A 20,705-nucleotide genomic window follows, 5' to 3' on the forward strand; every position below is an offset into this window, starting at 1 on the left:
CATTTAATGACTCGTAGTAATTTTTATTTCCCCACACTTTATGATGTGAAACTTGCTATTTAGCTTTTCAAGACAACAAGTACATAGATTCAAGTTCATTTCATCTATGATTGACTTACTTTTACAAAAGTTAATTGTGTCTTTTATATGAAATTTGTTCACAAAACTTTTGAGTCCAGTAGGGGACATGAACTGCTCTATAGATATCCATAGAATGCTTGTAATATTCTTGTCTTTTAAAAGTACAATTCTGATAGCGTCTTGTGTCACCCTAATTCCAAGCAATCCCTTTTTACAGATTATATCCAAGAAAGATCTTCAGTCACTGCCTACAGACAAAGCTTTAGAACATGTGCAGTGGGAGGATGAGGAACAGGGAGGGTGTAAGGTTACCTGGCAATGTTCCAAGGACTCGGCTGTTACTTACTACAATGTATACTCCACTTCAGAAGGCAGTAAAACCCTGCTGGGACAAAGCAAACTCAGTTGCTTTTACACTGATGTAAAGAACAAGGGGCATTTGTCTGTACAGCCTGTGTTCTATTCTACAGTGGTAGGGAAGGAAACAACATGCTAGCTAGCTGGACTACTTGGATTTTTTTTTTTTAATATTTCTGTTACCAAGACTTCTCAGGTTTTCCTGTTACAACTGACAGTGTGAAATAAAACAACAAAAGAAAGTTTGTTGATCAAAATTATTTCCTATGTTTCATGAAATGAAATGAATAATTCATGTACATGCGTGTACAGATACATATCATAGAGAAAATATGTGCAATGTGATATATACAGTGTTTTTCTTCTAATGTACTTGTTTGCAACTAATAAATGATAGATGGTTCTTCCTTTTATTTCTAAAAGTGCATTTACACAAAAGTATCAGGAAAAGCAAAGCTTTTTCTATTAATAATCAATTAACAAAAAATAAAATTTTGAACGTTCTTAATGGGACCCAACCCAACTACGCGGTAAGTGTAGGAAAAGTTTAAGGCCACCACAGTGAACGATATGGTTTGAACTAGTGCCCAAACTAGGACTAGTCCACTTGGGTTACTCCAGGTACTTTTATTCTGATCCTTGATGGGATCTGGCCTTTTTAGGGTATGTATTAATGTTGTTAAACAGGATTTTAAAAATATATATTTCGAAGCACTCGTAAAATATAAAATATAAATCCTGTCCCACTCATGAAATAAATTCTATATCCAACTACAAAACATTGAATATCCTCTATTTATTACACACTTTTACAAATATGACGTCACAATCATCAAGTTATGTAAGCAGGTGTGACGCAATAATGGAGTTGAAAATAGTTCCGGAAAACTGTGCAGGCTTTTGTTCTTCAGTAAAAGCCCAGGTATTCTCCATAGATTTTATAGACAGGAAAACTTATCAAAATATATTATAAAGCTTTATATTTAAAGCGGTATATTTGATTATAAAACAATTATAGTATTATGGTCGAGGAATATATCGTCGATAATAATTTTAATACGCAATTGTAACAAGAATAGATATGGGTTACCCCATATCCAAGATATTCGATTTTTAATTTACTTGAATTTTCACTATGCTCAGCTGATCTCTAAGAAAAGACTGCACTTGTTATGAAAGTGGTGTATAGTCCTTCATGTCCGTAGCAAATACCGTCACCAGTCTTTTGTCACTAGCAAACAGTGCACACACCGGTGCTTGCAAGACATATGAAAAAATGGATAGATGGCACAAATACAGTACAAAGATATTTATGCTTTGTTGTCGAATGATAAAGAAGGAAATCAAGAAAGTTGGGGATTAGCAAATTTATTAAAATACAACAGAAAAGTATAGCTTTAAAAATACTACATGAGAATGCGTATACCTATTAATACAACTTATTGGGGCACATACTTTGTGCAGGCTTAATTTTTGCTAAAAGTGATCATTTTTATCCCAAAAGTTCCCTATCAAACCAGTCTTATTTCATCATTCTTCCCAAATTTTTCTTCTTATATCTGTATGGAAATTCAAAGCAAAGACATGAAAAAATTGAAATCTCTCTGAATAAATACAATTGTACTCTAATTTTTACCATGTAACAAATTAATGTGAACTTTAGAATGGCAAAAACAAGAAGGATTGATGTAATCTACACGTTCTCCAAATTTTGTGTATGGTATAACCTTAACAGCAAAGAAACCCTTAAAAAATAAATAGACATGTATATGTCACACTGAATACATTGCAAATATGGTCCGAATCCAGGTGTTGAGTGTTGTATACGCATTCCGTCATTAAACAACAGGAAAACCCCACATAAATTAATTATTAACATTCTCTCTCAGAAGAAATTGTATGATAATTAACGAACAATATTCATCAAAGTAATATAATTGTTGCAATAGTATAATCAATCGTGAAAAGATTTTCAATCGAAGAATGACCTATATATTTTCGTGCAATACACTGAGGAGACAGCTAGCGTAGGAATATGAACACTTCTTATATACATTTGTGGGGGGGAAGTGATTTTTCTTAAAAAACATTTGACTTTAATTTTGTTTTCTCCCACGTATTACATACACATCGATATTCTATACATTTGTTGTAATCCTGTATCTGCTGATCATGAATGGAACTATATTTTTTCAAAGCAATTGTGTGAAGAGTACCTGAATCCAGTAATATATCTTGAATAGATAGTATGCACTGATCGAATATATTAAAAATTGTAACAGTTTTGGGACAAAATAAACTTCTTTTTATATAAGTTGGCTAAAGATGTGCATGTACCATAAAAGCTAGCACTAAACCTACGAATATCTTTACACTACAAATTACGTGTTTAATCTTTTATCTGGGTATTCAATATGTTAATTCTGGTGCGAATTAGAAATCCATGGGGGAAAAAAAAAAAGAAATGAAAAAAAAAAATTTCAATAAACATTTTATTTAGGACGGATATAATTCTTATTGATTGTGTCCTGTCGGTATATCAGATATTTACATTCAGAATTTTTTGTCTTTGATTTCTTTACAAATAATGATGATGACTATTTCCTCAAGAATGCGCTGCACGTGTGAACAATGCTCGTATAAATCTTGATAAATATAGTACATTTTAACGGCTGGGAAATTTGACAGAAATAAAAGTAGAATGTAATATAAAAAAAAAATTATTTCATTTTTGGACATACATGGGGGTATGAACTATAACTCTTCTCGTAGACGTGCTTTTCAGTTGGCCCTTCATGAAGCATCCCCATTCCCTACCTAGAGTTCCGTGCGCTCCTCGCACTACACCTCTGTCAACGGCTTTTTACAGAAATCTTGTAAAAGTTTTTATTATCCAACATTTGTGTTTTGGACTAAATATTTAGTCATGATATGATATCTTTTTGGTGCAATTAAATTGATGCTTACTGTAAATTCTTTAAAATCACCGTTTTCTGATCATAAATTTGGAACTACTTCGTAGTATGCGTATGAATGTAGGACATACACGTGGTGGAGATTTAAATGTAAGCATGGAATCAAAAGTATGAAAGGCTGTAAAAATACGATTAAACTTGTAAAATAAGAGAAAAACAGCTAAATGGTAAATATGTACTTATTAAAGTGCCAGTGGGCTATGAAAAGAGCCTGATGTATCACCTGTTGCCAGAACTTTTAAAGGGAAAGGAAACCGAGAATGATTGTTTATATCATGTGATTATATTGCCACGTGATTCCAAGCGTCGCCAGACTCTGAGGTGTATGTGAAGCATCCCAATATTTTCACAAATGAAATTTATTTCTGAAATGTCTTTTTACAAACGCAATGTATGCAAAAATTACGAAAGAAGATTAAGATGACTTGTAAAAGCTTGATAGCGCAAATGAAAAGTATGATAACGCAAAACAAAGGCGTAATAAGGCGGATTTAAAAGACGTAATAATGGATAACAAACGCAAAAGAAAGGTGTAATAACGCAAAAGTTGAAATGCTGAAAATTACTACGGGGAATCATCCAATGAAATGATGACTATGCAACATTATATTTTGTAAATTATTGGCGATGATTGGCCATGGCCGCTTATAAATGTGGAAGCCAGGCATCAATTCTTGCCTTACAGGGCATCACACACACACACACACACACACACACAACCAAGCAAAATATTGAGCCCTGGGAACAGATGCTCAGATTGTTTGCTCACCTAGTCCATAATAGAAAATTCAAAATGTCAATTCATGTAAAGTTAACATAGAAGCAATACTGGTAAGCCAGAATGCCGCCACGAGACGATGTTGTGCATCGTCTGCGCCACCAGTAGATCTGCTACGCCCCATGTTGTGGGTTTTCTATTAGGGGCCAATGTTCACAGAATGAACAAGATAGTAGAATTTGGGTGACCGTTTTTTAAAAACCAGTAGCATTAATAAACTTAACCCCAATAAAAATAACAAACAAATGATATGGCACCCATGCACGGGCACACAAATATGTGTACATATATAGGTATACATCGAAGGTTTAATCCTGCCTGTAATTAGTCAAAATGGGAACAAACAAGATAATCTACATCCGTCATATATAGCGGACATATTAGATATATGGTAGACTGGACTAGGTGAAAAGAAAATCATATATCATTGTCAAGTATGACAGACTATGACCCAATTAATCATAGCGCAGCCATGGCCTTTCTTCCCCGGTTTTAGGAGATGCAAACACAATTGAATGAGACTAAAATGTTTGCAAAGCTTGCTGTAATCTGTTCAAAAACAAGTCATTCCCGAGATTAGAAAGGTGAATTTTGTCTGACGAGAATAGCTCAGGGTATCTAATGTATTTTACACCCGACCTCTTTTAAAAAAGGATGCCACAGCCCTATTTGTCCGATTCCTGACTCTCTCTAAAGCCACATGATTCCTCTCACACCTCCATTCACCCCGAGGCAAAATCTGAGACTAATGTAGTGGATGGCAACATTTTTTAAAGATGCTGCAGTGTTTTTATTATGTTGTAAACCTAATTTCAATGGTCTTCCTCCCCTTACATTGAGATATTATTGCCCCCCCCCCCCCCAATGTAAAAGTAACATTTTGTGTGGGTCTTCCAAATGAAGTAACAATTTACCTCATGCTCCCTTTTCCTTGCCAAAAAATGGATGCCTTGAGTCTATCTAACTGCAGGTTGGTACCAAAGAGAGACTAGGCATGTTTAACAATGGATGACCCGACGATCCAGATTCTTCTATGCTCTGAAATAATTAAACAAACCAAAATAAAAACCTATCTAATTTATCTTGATAAGCTAATTCCTTATATAATTACGCAAGCATTGACATTTCCATCTACCTTCTTAGCAATAAACTGCTCACTAGCTCCGAAAGCCCATGCGTTAGAGGCTGCACCTATACGGAATGAGTGCGTTTTGTACGCCCTACTGTCTAGTCCCAACTCTTGGATTGACATATTGAAAACTGATACAACCTGGTATCTGGTCACAGGGCTTCCTGTAGCTGCAATAATGTAGCCCTCTCTGATTTTTTTTTTTTTTTTTTTTTTTTTTTTTTTTTTTAGGGAGAGGGCTACAACTCCTTAGGATCTCCGTAATGGTGCAAATGCGGGAGTGATTCACTCCCGCAACATTTGCGCTCATTCTAAACATTTCCTGACTTTCTTTACGTAAATAAAATGATATTCTATGTTTCTTAGTCAATATATAAATTTACAACCTGCAACTTTAGATTTGTGAGGCTCTATTCTACCGTTTTCAACAATTTCGATAAATTCCAATTTCTCGATTCATATTTTTGCGCCATGTTTGATGTACTGAAGTTTCAACTTCCGGTTGTCAAGTCATTTGCATATGCCATATAAGGTAGTATTTACATCAATGGACAAGTATGGAGGCGAAAGCTATTTCGTCGGTATTGAAAAGGTTTGAATTTAATATCAAGTTAAAAACCGAACAGCAGAGTGTAAATTCTTTCTGCAATAATATGATTTTCCTTTCCTTGTCGAAGTGGCTCGAGTAACTACATTTTCGCGCTGATTGTCAATGTTTAGGCTTTTCATTAGATCCACCTACGAGATCTCGCGATAACAAGTATGGCGGAGCAGACGAAGAATTTTGCATGCTGTACATTATATTTAATGAAAAACACCTTTATTAGACATGCCCGAGCACAAAGTTGGTACTCCTTTTGGTGTAAACAACATTTGGGACTAATACACAGAGTTTATTGTCGGTTATTCATAAAATTATTTTGCACCATTACGGAGATCCTATGGAATTGTAGCCCTATCCCGAAAACGTCAGAATAAAAAAAAATTGGATAGGGCTACATTATTGCAGCTAGGCTTCCTGATAAAAAATGATCCCCTACGATTAGGTCTTGGCTCTAAATACAGCCGAATGTCTTGTGAGTAGGTTTTAAATGAATCACTACCCCCTTTCCCTCATGGTCAGTTTTTGAATGTAGTAGAATTCTGACCGTATTGTCGTGTGGTGAGTATATGAAAGAAATCCAATCACCTAGTACTTATGTATGTAGTAGAACATTTTGAGCTTGAATGGCATCACCTGCATCATGTTTACTGTTCTGGACTAACACCCCCATTCGGAAATCCCCCCAAAATGCTGTGACAAATATGGATGAGAATAATGTAGATTCATATGACTGGCATATCTTTGGAAGTGTCTGAATCATGGCAATTAAAATATCCAAGGTGATTGGTTTCCTTCCATCATTGTGTAGGTTGCTACGACTAAGGCCCACTAAGACTTTTTTGAGTAAAATGACTGTGTAGTGTCAGGAAAACCGTGCAATTTGTTGTAGTAAGAAATGCCTGCAATGTATGAATTTACTGTGTTAGGTGAAAACTTCGTGAGGAATAGGTATGACACAAAATCAACCAAAGTTGCAGGGATGGGGGCCAGACTTGCTTTGGGAGATAACTGGAACAAAACATATGAAATGTCTTAACTGCAGAGTCATACAGATTTTCTGGTATTGGCTGACAAAGCACAATTTAGAAACTCTTGGGATCTAAGCTGTAAATCATGTGTAGAAATGATGGGGGATTGGTGATGATTGAGCAGCTCCCTCTGGGAAACTGGACCTGAAGCGCTTCCATTGCTGTCGGGAGAGAGAATCCGCGTTAATATTATGTATACCAGAAATATGTTCGGCTTTAAGTTGTATATTGAGCAGAAAACCTTGGAGAACTAACCTGCTGAGAAGATACTTCTCTCTCTCTTGGACCTGGAGGTTTTCGAGTTAAGAATTGAAACCAAAGCTACGTTATCAGTATGAATAATGACTCGTTGACCTGACAAACTACTGCCCCAAACCTCAAACGCCATGGTTATAGGAACCAATTCCAAAAAATGTTATGTCGGAGAAAATATCTGACCCATTCCACTGGTCTAGCTAAGCTAAATAAACCCAATGAGTACCAAATACTGATCCACATCCTAAACTGGCATTGCCTGCACTGTCTGTAAACAACTCCAGATCAAAATCATTCAACCGACTGGCTATTCTATATGATGAAAGGTGAAGATAACGAACAGTGATCAATCTCTTAACTCCTATAAGCAATACAAACACGGACCCCTGGATATACCATAGGTGGGATCAGGTGCCTAGGAGGAGTAAGCATCCCTTGATGTAATGCCATTAAAATCATCTAAAAATGCAAACCAAGTGTATATATCTTTCCTCATTTCCTAGGTGGGTCGACCCTACACCTGTGACACGGACGGGAAAGCCCACAACATGCATCATACAGCCGCTTAACGAAAACCCTACCTGCTGGGATAGCACGAATGCAGAAATTGAGTAAACCTGAAGATCGATTAGAGTAACCTTACGTTTTTTGCAATATCTGAGACAACTTGAACCCGAGCTGCTCAACCTTATCTGATGGGATCCTAACTGTCATACTAAGAGTATCTATTTCTAAACCGAGATATACTAAACGGGTTGTCGGCCCTAGTGGGTTTTATCCTCAGCCAAGGGACACCAAGCTCTGCACAAATTGCTCTAAAAATAGACATAAGATAGACACAGTCTTGAGTACCTCCCCTCCCAGCGAGAAGAAAATCATCAAGGTAGTGTATCACATTAAAGCTACTTGCCTATGGTAAGCATTTGTGTATGAAAATTATCCCCCGCATTTTGAATCCAAAAACTCAAAATCAGACTTGTGGACTGATAGCAACCTGAGGTCTAAATTGCTGGGTTGTTTAGGGGGCCTTAAAACGCTGGGGTTGTGGGGGGTCTAGTATGTGAGTAATTGTTTGTTTGTCTGCAATTGAAATAAAATTAAAAAGAAAAAGAAAAAACAGCAGCAAATGACATACCGGGGTTGCATTCTACGGAATTGAATGTCGTAATCCCTCCAGCCAAGTGCCTTGGATCGACTGGCCCCTGGTCTTATAGTATGCGTGTATTTAAACAGGGAAGCACTACATCCTGGGTGTGCCAATACGTAAATTGAGGCATAGATAAAAATGCATCGGTCCACACCTGAATATCTGTAATGACCGTAAGTTTGTATTTTGATGACAAAGTTAAGTTGCTTCCTTGCATAGAAAAATATTTAGTATCGTCATTAGGATCAGAATCATAATTGCGATCGACCAAAAGCCCTAAATTAACGTATTCGCCATTGGCAATTTTGAGTTTGAGATTGTTGGAGACATTATGCCCCAGCTCATTGTGATAACTTTGCACCTGTGATGGGTAGCTATTGTGGTTGATAAATCATTAACTGAGTGGTCACCGTCTGTTGATGCATCTTGGACCATCAGGGGGTTAGGGGACTCTATCCTCTGGGAGAGCACAGCGACTATCGCCTGAGTCACCCCATTCAGTTGCTCCCTGAACAGAGCCCCAATTGGCGTTGTAAAAGGTCGATGGAGCCTCTTGTTGTAAGGGGTTCGGGGAGAGTAGGAGAATCAGCAGTTACATTTTGCTCGGGACCATCCGTGCTGGACGGGGTGACGCGCCTCCTTCCACGTGGTCTCGGCACGGCGCGGGTTTGGGCATCGTGTTGTTTCCTTTTAGGCATTTTCTTTCACTCAGTTGAAATGTAAAATAAAGTGAATAACATAGCGGTTTGCCAAAATAAATAAGTAGATAAAATAGGCTTTCTAAATTTAATACGGGGTGTCACACGAATCGTAATGACGACGTGTGCAGCATCCGGAAAATGGTATAAAACACAAAATAAAGGCATAATAACGTGAAGCAAAGGCTTGATAGCGCAAATGAAAAGTGTGATAACGCAAAACAAAGGCGTAATAACGCGGATTTAAAAGACGTAATAATGGACAACAAAGGTATTGTGCAAAACAAAGGCCCCATACTGACGGCGGAAAAAGATAGTCCTAGGGGTTCCCTATCTTGCCTGCATTTTTTTTTTTTTTTTTTGGTTGCGCTATTACGCCTGTTCATTTCGCAAACTTCCGCCAGAGGTCGTTTGCACACAAACCAACTCTGTGTGCGGAGACGCAGAGGACTATGGGTAGTATGTTCATTTCGCATTATAATGCTTTTCAAAGGCTCAATAGCGTCTTTTGATTTGCATCGATAATAACTTCCTTTGATTCGCGTTAATACGTCTTTTCACTTCGCATTATGATGTCTTACGTTTTCACTTCACATTATAATGCCTTTCAAAGGCGTAATAACTCCTTTTAAATCGCGTTATTACGCTAGTTCTGAAATGCGTTTTAGCGGCTGTTTTATTTCGGGTTATTACGCCTTTGATTCGCGTTATTATGCTTTTCTTTCGCCTTATATAACGGCTTTGTTATGCATTATTACGCCTTTTAAGTCCACGTTATTACGCCTTTGTTTTGCAACATTACGCCTTTCATTTGTGTTATAACACTTTTGATTCGCATTATTACGCCTTTGTTCAAGTTTTTGGTGACCTAATCGGCTTTCGTAAAAAAAAAAATCGTTGTATAAACGTACTTTATTTGAATACATGTAAAATGAAATACTCCTGTAAGCAAATGTGCACCTTGTTTGAGGTAAAGTTGCAAATCTGTATCATAATTACGAACATGTGTACATCTGTGCAAATTGGGATGAATGCCTATTAAGATCATTCTAAACAGAGGCCATTTTCAAAGACGTAAAATTGCGAATCAACAGTGTAAAACCTTAATCATCTTAAAAGCATAACAACGCGAAAAAAAAGGCACGGAGTAACAACGCGAAAGAAAGCGTAACAACACAAAAGAAAGGCGTAATAACGCTAAATAAAGGCGTAACAACGCAAAAGAAAACGTAACAACGCAAAATAAAGGCGTAACAACGCTAAAGAGAGGCGTAACAACGTAAAAGAAAGGCGTAACAACGTAAAAGAAAGGGGGGGGGGGGCATTGTGAGTGAAATGCACGCAGTCATGAGCTCGAATAACGAAATACAAAGAACTTTCTACATTTATAGCCTTGCTATGGCTTATAGCCGTTACCTGCCACGCCGCCACACGAAACTGGTCATACAGGTAGCCGCCAAGGCGCCACACGAAACTGGTCATACAGATACCCGCCACGCCGCCACACGAAACTCGTACTACAGATACCCGTTAAGCCGCCACACAAAACTGGTCATACAGGTACCCACCAAGCCGCCCCACGAAACTAGCCATACAGGTAATCATATACTACCAGTCAATCTGTAATGAATATATTTATACATGTGGCACATTTCAATGATATATAATGCAAGAACACTCGACCCATCGAACATATAAGTCACTTTCAACAAATACAAAATCTGGTATTAATAAAAAAAAACACAAAAAAACAACAACAGTGAGGTGGATGAAAATACAATGCTCACGTGAGCTTTTCTGATCGCCTGTTGTCCGTCGTCTGTCCGTCTGTAAACTTTTTACATTTTCGATTTCTTCTCCAGAACCACTGAGCGAATTTCATCCAAACAGCCATGCCCCTTCAAAGTGGAGATAATAAAAAATGCAAAAATAAGGTGGGATCATTTAAAACTCTTCTCAAGAACCACTGGGTTAGAAGAGCTGAAATCTACATCAAGCTTCCTGGCATAGTGCAGATTCAAGTTTGTTAAAACCATGATCCCTGAGTGTAGGTTGGGACCACAATAGGGAATCAAAGTTTTACATGCGAATACCGGTATATAGGTAAAATCTTTGAAAATCTTCTTCTCAAGAACCACTGGGCCAGGAAAGTACAATTTTACATGAAAGCTTCATGGCATATTGCAATTTGAAGTTTGTCAAAATCATGACCCCCGGAGGTAGGATGGGGCTACAATAGGGAATGCGAATATGTAGGTAAAAATATCGTAAAATATTTAAAGATCTTCTCAAGAACCACTGGGCCAGAAAAATTTACAATTACATGAAAGTTTCCTGACATAGTGCAGAATCAAGTTTGTAATAATATAATGTTTGTTTCAATAAATATGAACAATAGATTGACCATTAAACCTATATGATCAAAAAATTTCTTTTATTCAGAACACCAGCTATAAATGTATTTGTACATAGACTATAATCGACGTCAAAACAAATTACAAACCAATGAAACTCCTATTTTCCAAAATCTATCATATTTGTCCATCTGCAATACAGGCTTGCTATCCTTCCAATATCTCCATAAGTATATAACGAGTAAGGGAGCCAATCTATGCACCCCAAGATGATAGCAGAGTGCGCGATTCTGAATGTTGTTTATTGTTTGAAATGTCTTGACTCCCCATACCACTGGATGCGTAATTAAGAATAGGCACTACATACAAATAACAGGGTTTTTAGTATGTGTCTTTGACATTATGGATCATGAAAATAACCCTTCCTAAAGCTCGTCCTGTTCTATTTGCAGGTATTTGAGTTTGGTATGAAGTTACAACTGAAGTAAAACGTATTTATATCCATTAACTAATTCTAGTTCGTTTCTATCATTGAAAAGTGAAGACAACGATTATAAATTCCATAAAAAATACAAAACTAAGAGTAGGGCAAACACAGACCCCTGGACATACAAGAGGTAATACCTGCAGACTTAGGAGTAAGCATCTCCTAATAACCGGTCACACCCGCCGTACGTTCTCCATCTTAAACAGGTAAACGGAGTAATACGTAGTAAAAATCCACATGTAACGATTGAACTAACAATTGGCATGCAACATGTCAATCTACAACATTAGACCTAACGATAAGTTGTATGTGCATTGTAAGATCATTATGCCGATCACAAAATTTGCGATATGCTTACTTCAAACGAGACCGTTTAAACTCCTGTAGCATCAACTTATTTTTCAGTAGCGTGTCTCGATTTAGAAATTGATCATACTCAGAACATACGTTGTGTATTGTATCGAATTAGTTGAGAGACACAAACACCATATGCAGGTAGTAATGAAATATTGGTACATAGATATGGGAAATTCACGATGGAGAGGCTGAAGTCATTTTGTTTATCATAAAGCTGACATCTTTGTTAAATGAAATATCCAAATATGAAGCAGATATGGAAGACTATGTGGTGCCTTTTACTTCGAGTTCATTGGGATATATCGAATCAACATATGAATGAAAATGAACATTGTTACTAGATGAAACGTGGATATATCTAAACGTTGAATTGAAGAACACAAGAGGTTTTTCTTCTCATGTAGAAGCCTTGGGAAAAAATTCTGCGGTATAAGAATATCAAAAACAGGTTGGTTAATAAAGGAGTACAATTAGTGCCCATGGGATTTTCAACAGACTGTTGGAAGACTAGATTACCAAAGATCACGTGGACATTGTCAATGAGAACCTCCAGCATCGTTTTAATATCAACTTCAGAGTACTTGTGCGTAGAATCAGAGTGGTGTTTGACAAAGTAATATTTTGAGTGACTGCTCACATGATACTAAAAAGATGTGTTTGTGAAACTCTGATGCCCCTGTATGGCAGCAAAGTCATTATGCTACCCAAAGAAATGTATTGTCACAAAGAATGCGTTTGTGAAATATGAAAGCCCTATCACTATCAACCATTCAAAAGTGATGGCTAAAGTTAATGTTTTTCAAAAGTACAAATGTAGGTCAAACTCTAAGGTCAAGATCATGAGGTAAAAGAATTTATTAGGTAAAGAAAGTTCTTGTCAAAAGAATATACATGTGAAATATGAACACCCTATCATCATCCATTCAAATGTTATGGGTAGGGTTAGTTTTAGGGACAAACAGACAGAACAAAAACTATAGGCCCCGATTACGGGGGCATAAAAACGAAATCTGTTCATTCTATAATTCATAAAATGTATGCATTTTAATTTATTAGTATAAATTTATGAGTACTCTTAAGCGTTCAGACCACCAATGAAGTTTATCCAACATACATTGAAGATCATCAGGAGTATTTGCTAACAAAGGGATATCATCTGCATTAAGCAATATAGATCGCTTCTGACCATTTAGATCTATACCAAATCTAAAACATTGATTTCATCAACAGATCAATAACCAAGTTGAAAATAGCGTTGGTGATAAATTGTCACCTTGTTATACACCAGTTTTACATCTAAACTAATTAGTTAATTTTCCAATTAAAACTTTATCAAGATTTATGATATAAATTTTTGGCAGAATTACATGCATATAATTTTCTATCTGAATTATTCAATAAAAGACAACATCATGTCTCTATCAGCAAAATCAAATATTTTTTCAGAGTTTAGCAGAGTGCCTCCGTGGCCGAGTGGTTAAAGCATCGCGCTCAAAATCACACGGCCTTCTCTCCTCTGTCGGCGCGGGTTCGAATCCCGCTCGCGCCGGTAAGTGAGAAAGTTTCCCAGTTTACTTTCGGAAGGTCAGTGGTCTCTTCCCAGGTACATTGTATCTGGGTTCTCTCTTCCATCAATAAAAACTGGGCGCCACCAGATAACTGAAAAATTGTTGAGTGTGGTGGAAAACATCAATCAATCAATCAATCAATCCAAATGAGAAGAAAATGTCTTTCGCTGTGGCCTCTATATCAACATTTCGATATATCGACGACGTTTTATCTATTAAAAATTATCATTTTCATTCAAATGTCGATTTGATATATCCCTATAAACTCAAAATAAAAGACACAACAGAGTACTCCACATCTGCTTCGTACTTAGATATTTTTTTGGGAAAATAAATATTAACAGCAAACTAACAACAGGGGGTTTCAACAGCCTCGTTTAAAGTCAGCATTTCGCAAATTCTATAGTTTGCCAATACAACCTATCATTGGGTCAAAATGCTGTCTGGTGTGTTTCATACCGATTGTTAGGCCATTCTTGGCACACTGATTTTGACTAAGGGTAACTCCGTTTACCTGATCAAGATATAGGACTCACGGCGGATGTGACCGGTCGACAGGGGATGTTTACTCCTCCTACGCAACTGATCCCACCTCTGGTATATTCAGTGGTCCGTGTTTGTCCAACTCTCTATTTTGTATTCCCTATAAGATTGATCACTGTTTGTTATCTTCACCTTTCATCAATGGACACATTTAATGGTTATATCTTATTATCTCTGAAAGCGTAAATATCTGATCCTCATACGATCGGTTTTTATGAAAACCCTTCTATTCATCCGCAAGAATTTCGTTATTCTCCAGGAAAGAAATTTGATGTGTAACTATGAAAGCACTATACAATTCACTTATACAAGATAATAAACTGGCACCTCTATAATTGATTGGTATACGTGAAGATGGATCTTTGAGGATAGGGCAAATGACAGTCGTTCTTCATATAGAGATAGTAACAGATTCTAGTAGTGCAACTTCCTGGGAACCATTGCACATAAAGTCTGGTGGAATTTGATGTAACTTAAAATGAGTACATGTATTTGTACTGGTACTTGTTTCATTTCTGCTAGGCTGTGTTGAATGATACCCATCAATTAGAAGTTCACAATAGCTGAATGCTCGGGTAGGTTTGCATTTTCTCCGATTCATCTATGCAAATTAGAAGAGTTTACAAAAGAATGCATTGTCAATGCTAGTACTTGAAAGGCTTTCACCATTCTGAAAATGTTTTAGGGTATAAATATATAGTCTATAATATATAGAGTTATATAGGGAAGGATGCTATATATGAACGTTTTGTTCATATCAAGTGTCCTTAAAGGCAAACGAATTCCAAGATAAAAACCGACTTCTCCGGATATACTAGTATTCCTTTCTTCCTACATGATGTAGTGGTGCATTTGTATGCAATAAACTATCCGAATACATCCGAATATATGTAGGATATATGTCCCTTGTGTGGGATGATGCTTTCTTTTGGGGGAGGGGGTGTTTTGGGTTTTTCGTTTCCTTGTAAACTGTGCTAAAATACGGTAATCGATACGAAGTGCATGATATAAGGATTTTTTCTTTCCTAGGCACATGGCACCCTCTCTCCCCAGTCTGGTGTGCCATTGCTATTTAGGATTTCTGTGATTGATCAATGTTCGTTATCTTCTATTTTCCATACAGTAGTAGTAGCCCTTATATTAAAAAATAATGAATAAGGATTAGAATATTCCAGTTATCATCATAGATACCCCTCCCTTTAACACCAAATATTTTTCGATGCAAATTTACTTACTTTATTTATCCTCTTTGCCCCGGATGGGAGATAAGGCTTCAAGAAATAGCCACCATGTATACGTACTTCTGTCTTTTGTCACAAACTACACTGGTCCCCATGAGTAGCCCGTCTCCTCTAACTCAGATGTTAGAGTTCTCCGCCAGGTGGTGCGTGGTCTACCTCTCGATCTCTTTCCAGATGGTGTCCAATAAAGGGCTACCTTGAGTGTTCTATTCTGGGGGCATTCACATTACATGTCCAAGCCATCTCATTCGTCTTTGCTTGGTTTCTAATTTAATGCTCTTACTTTTGCAAGTCTTTGTTACTGATCTTATTTATTTTTCTAGGCCAGAAATATCTCAACTTTTCTCATATCACTGTCAATAGCAGCATTCGGACCCATACAGGAGGACTGATTTGACATCACTGTTGTAAAGTTGGAGTTTGGTCCTCAGACTGTAGTTGTTTGAGTTCCAGATGGGCTGGAGTTGATCAAATGCTGAGTGTGCTTTACTGAGCCTTGCTTTGATGTCTTTCCCAATTCCGTTTTCTTTACTAAGAATACTTCCCAGGTAAATAAAAATCATCTACTTCCTCTAGAGGATCTCCATTTAAGATGACAGGTTCTGCTGGTGCATTGAGTGTCATCACCTTGGTCTTCTTGGTACTGATATTAACCGCAGTTTGTTTGGAAAGGATATTTAATTTATCTGTCTTTTCTTGTAAATGGGTGAGGTTTCCTGACACTTCTGCAAAGTCCAGGTCTTCTAGGTGGCTGAACATGGTCGATTGAATGCATCTCATTTTGCCATGTGTTGTTTATCTTTAAATCAAATCAATGACCATTAAAAAGAGAATAAGTGATAGTATACATTCTTGTCTCACTCTTGATTTGATACTGAATGAATCTAATATTGTCTTTTCCAAAAGTACACTGCATTCAAAGTTTGGATAGAATGCTCTTATAAGATTACATATCTTCATTGGTATTCATGTAATCGTACTATTCTCCACAATGTTTCCCCATGCACACTGTCAAATGCTTTCTTGAAGTATGTGGAGTTGACGTATATGTATTGCTTATAGGAGTTATGAGATTGATCACTGTTCGTTATCTTCGCCTTTCATAGTGGCATTTGCCATTCATAACATTGTTCTATAATGTTACGAATGGCATAAATCTGGTCTACACATTCCCTCCTCTCCTGAATCCAGCATGTTCCTCTCTCAGTTTCATGGCAACCATATCTATTCTGTTCAGAAGTATTCTACAGAAAACCTTACATGGGACTGAAAGAAGTGTTAGTCTTTTCCAGTTGTCACAGATGTGGATATCTCCTTTTTTGGGAAGTTTTACAATAAGCCCTTTACTCCAGTCATGTGGTAAGGTTTCATTTTCCCAAATGTACAATAATAAGTTCAGTAGTATTTTTGATAATCTTACAATATCTGACTTCAGTATCTCAGCACGGATGGAGTTATTCCCTGGAGATTTACCATTCTTTAGTGATTTGATGGAGTTTTGTACGTCCTCTAGGGTTGGTGGATTTATGATTGTTTCTAGGTCTTCCTCGGCAGGTTCAAGGATAGCTGGATCATCAGGTTCAGGACAATTCAATGCCTCCTGGAAATGCTGAACCCATCGTTTGGCTTGTTCATGCTCTGTTGACAGTGGATGACCTTCTTTGTCCTTAACAAGAGCTGGTTGGGTGGTAGTTCTCCCACGTAGGTTTTTTTTTGTTATCTTATATACAGCGTTCATTTCTCCATGTGAAGCTTCTTTGGCTAGCGTGTTGACATACGTTCTTTTGTCACTCCTAGCACATTTTGACCTCTTTGTCCTTTTCTTTATACGCAGCTTGTAGTTGTTCTTCGCAACTTCTTGCACTCTTATAGACTTAGTGTTGATAATTATCCTGCTTCAAGGTGTTCCTTTCGCCTATTTTTCCTATGTACCAGAAGTTGGCCATTCTTTATTAGTTTTGTTTTTTAAATGTAACCAATAGTTTCTACGGCTGTTTCAGCATATGTTTTCTTGATGGTGTCCCACTTTCCTTGAATATCCTCAGTTTTATCAGAGATGTCTTCAAGCGTTTTTCAATACCAGGTTGAATTACTTTTTTATGTCTGGAATCTTTAATTTTTCTACATCAAGCCTTCGTTTTGTTTCTTGTTGTTGAGGATTTCTGCGAAACTTAAGTTTTATAGTAGCTTTCAACAGGTAGTGGTTTCTGTTGACATCTGCTCCTCTATATACCTTTACATTGTAAAGTTATGCCGTTTCTTGTTTACAGTATCGGTAATATATGATCGATCTGGTTAGTTGTCCTATCATCTGGGGATTTCCAAGCTAGTTTATATGTCTTTGTGTGGAAATATGGTGCCACCTATCATTTGGTTGTTGTTGAGGCAGAAGTAAATTAGGCGTCACCCATTGTAATTTTTAATTCCACAACCATGTTTGCCCATAGATTTTTCGCAGTCAGTGTTGTCAGCACCCACTTTTGCATTCATGTCACCCATTCATTCTGAGGAAGTTTAGACGACCATCTGAAACTGTTCATAGAAATCGTCTTTCACTTCTTCTCCAGCATCATTTGTTGGCACATGGCACTGTAGGATTGTAAGTTTACAGTCCTTGGAATTGAATCTTGCTCTAATCAATCTGTCACTGATTGGTTCCCATTCTAACAGTGTTTTGTTCTGGTCTTTGCTTATCATGGTTGCAACTTCACTTTGGTGTTTGACATTATGCCCGGAGTACAAGATGGTTTGACCACTGTTTATTCTGATGATCTTGCCTGACTTTATCCATCGACATTCACTTATTCCAAGTATGCCCAACTTATATCTCTGCATTTCATCAGCAACTTGTGCTGTCTTTGATGTATCATACATTGTGCGAACATTCCATGTTCCAACACAAAGGGTTTCTGTTAAAAGACTCTGACTCGATCTCCTAGAAGATGTCGCATCGCCTGCATCCTGGCTAGAGTCTCTGCAGACAAAATTAACATTTATGACACTTGTTGTAGTTTTTGTAACTGGCTCTTTTTTACTGGATAGGGTAGTTGAGTTGGCCCTGAGCCAAACCTCCACTCTATTGGACCGGGTTTTCTTTCTGGGTTGTTCTTTCCATAGATGATTGCTGACGAGTTCCATCTGCTCGGATTTTCTGTCCGGGTTTACTCCCATAGCCTTTGACTTTCCAAAGTCATCTACAAGGCAGTAGAGCTATTTTCCCAAAGCTGGGCCAATGTTGATGAGTGCTAGGGCATATTCATACGCCGATGGGTCTACACACTTCATCTCTGAGGTCCTTGGTACTCCGAGATCCCCTACAGATTAGCTTGAGTTATAAGACCCAAGTACCCGTACATTGCTATGAGGAGGCACTGTGCATAGCAGTATTGGCAGTGTAGAGGCTATGTACTGGCAAGGAAAGATTTACGCACTCGACTCGATCCCTTTCGCCTACAAGTAGGCTAGCCAGCGGCAGCAACAGGTCTAGAGACGTAGGACCTCTTCCACGCTAGACGCTTATCACTACCCAGTGGTATAAACCACCAATACACGATGCAAAATTGCCTGAACTGAATTTGATTTATCTCATCACAATTTAGTGTGTTACATAAAAGTAACAAATCGTCAAATTGTTTTAAAGCATGCGTAAGTATGGAGGTTGGCAACAAATTACAGTTTAAGATTCGATTAGTCATATCGGGAAGCACGTTTTATCAAATTTCTTAGCCTATATTGAAAGGAGAATATCTTTTAAAGACGGCTACTTCCCCCCAACCTATGTGCAAAAGAAATCATGACAGTCCACAAAGGCATCAATTAAATTCTTTATTCCAATAGGTTTTAGAATATTTTACACGTTTCTTATAATTTCTATTTGTGGCTTTGGATATTTTCCCCTCCATTTCGGTAAAAATAACTGAGCAGAGTTTGTCATATATATATTTCATCTATAATCTGTTACGGTGTTTTTAAGTGTTCAATATGGTGAATAGATTCTAGTAGTGCAACTTCCTGGGAATCATTGCACATAAAGTCTGGCGGAATTTGATGTAACTTAGAATGAGTACTGGTACTTGTTTCACTTCTGCAAGGCTGTGTTACATGGCACGTATCAAACAGAAGTACACAATAGCTGAATGGTCGGGCAGGTTTGCCTTATCTCCGATTAATGTATGTAATTTAGAAGAGTTTACAAAAGAATGCATTGTCAATACTTGAAGGCTTTCACCATTCTGAAAATGTTCAGGTATATAAATCTACAGTCTACCACTGCGTTGTCCCCACTTAAGATAGAAGTGTAGTTATCATTTTCTTGGAATCATAAGCGAGGAAAATTTACGAGTATACAGAGGTATATAAGGAGGGATGGTGTATTGGAACCTTTTGGTTATATCAAGTGTCCCTACATGCAAACGAATTCCAAGATAAAAAACAGTTCAGTAGTATTCCTTTCTTACTACATGATGGAGTGGTGCATTTGTATGCAATAAATTATCAGAATATATGTAGAATGCATGCCCCTTGTGTGGGATGACGCTTTGGGGGGGGGGGGGGGGGGGGGGGGGCTTTGTGAACTGTGATAAAATACGGTAATCGATACGAAGTATATGACATAAAGGAGGGTGTTTTTTCTTCTCTTTCTCAGGCGCCTGATCCCCCCTCAGTCTGATGTGCCATTGCTATTTAGGATTTATGAGATTGATCAGTGTTCTTTATCTTCACTTTTTCATACAGTAGCAGTAGCCCTTCATGTAAAAAAAAAAAAAAAAAAAAAAAAGTGAGTAAAGGATTAGAATATTCCACCTATATACACCTCGCCCCTTTATTAAATTAGTTTTCAATGCAAAATTGCCTGCACTGAATTTAATTTATCTCATTACAATTTGGTATGTTACATAAAAGTAACAAATCGTCAAAATTGTTTTAAAGCACACGTGTGTGTATAGAGATTGGCAACAGTGTAAGATTCGAGTAGTATCGGGAAACTTGTACGTTTTTTTTATATCAAATTTATTATTGAAAGGAGCCTAAAGATACTTTCCCCCCAAGATTTTCTGAAAATAACACGTGTACATGTAAATATGTACATGTGGTGGATATATA

General features: G+C 37.3%; 2 protein-coding genes across 2 annotated transcripts in view; one reads left to right on the top strand and one right to left on the bottom strand.

The window, feature by feature from the left end:
• LOC125670232 (cytosolic endo-beta-N-acetylglucosaminidase-like) overlaps nt 1-841 on the top strand; it is a 29,593-nt gene extending 28,752 nt beyond the window's left edge. The window contains exon 14 of the mRNA XM_048905303.2: nt 299-841. Coding sequence (XP_048761260.1) covers nt 299-577 — 279 coding nt within the window. The 3' untranslated portion in view covers nt 578-841. The remainder of the gene's footprint in view (nt 1-298) is intronic.
• A 17,275-nt stretch (nt 842-18,116) lies between these two features.
• LOC125669036 (craniofacial development protein 2-like) lies at nt 18,117-18,773 on the bottom strand. The gene has a single exon (XM_048903480.2). The coding sequence runs from the start codon at nt 18,771-18,773 to the stop codon at nt 18,117-18,119; it is 657 nt and encodes a 218-aa protein (XP_048759437.2).
• Nucleotides 18,774-20,705: the final 1,932 nt, after the last annotated feature.

The sequence above is a fragment of the Ostrea edulis genome, chromosome 4, assembly GCF_947568905.1.
Source record: "Ostrea edulis chromosome 4, xbOstEdul1.1, whole genome shotgun sequence".
Classification (NCBI taxonomy): Eukaryota; Metazoa; Mollusca; class Bivalvia; order Ostreida; family Ostreidae; genus Ostrea; species Ostrea edulis.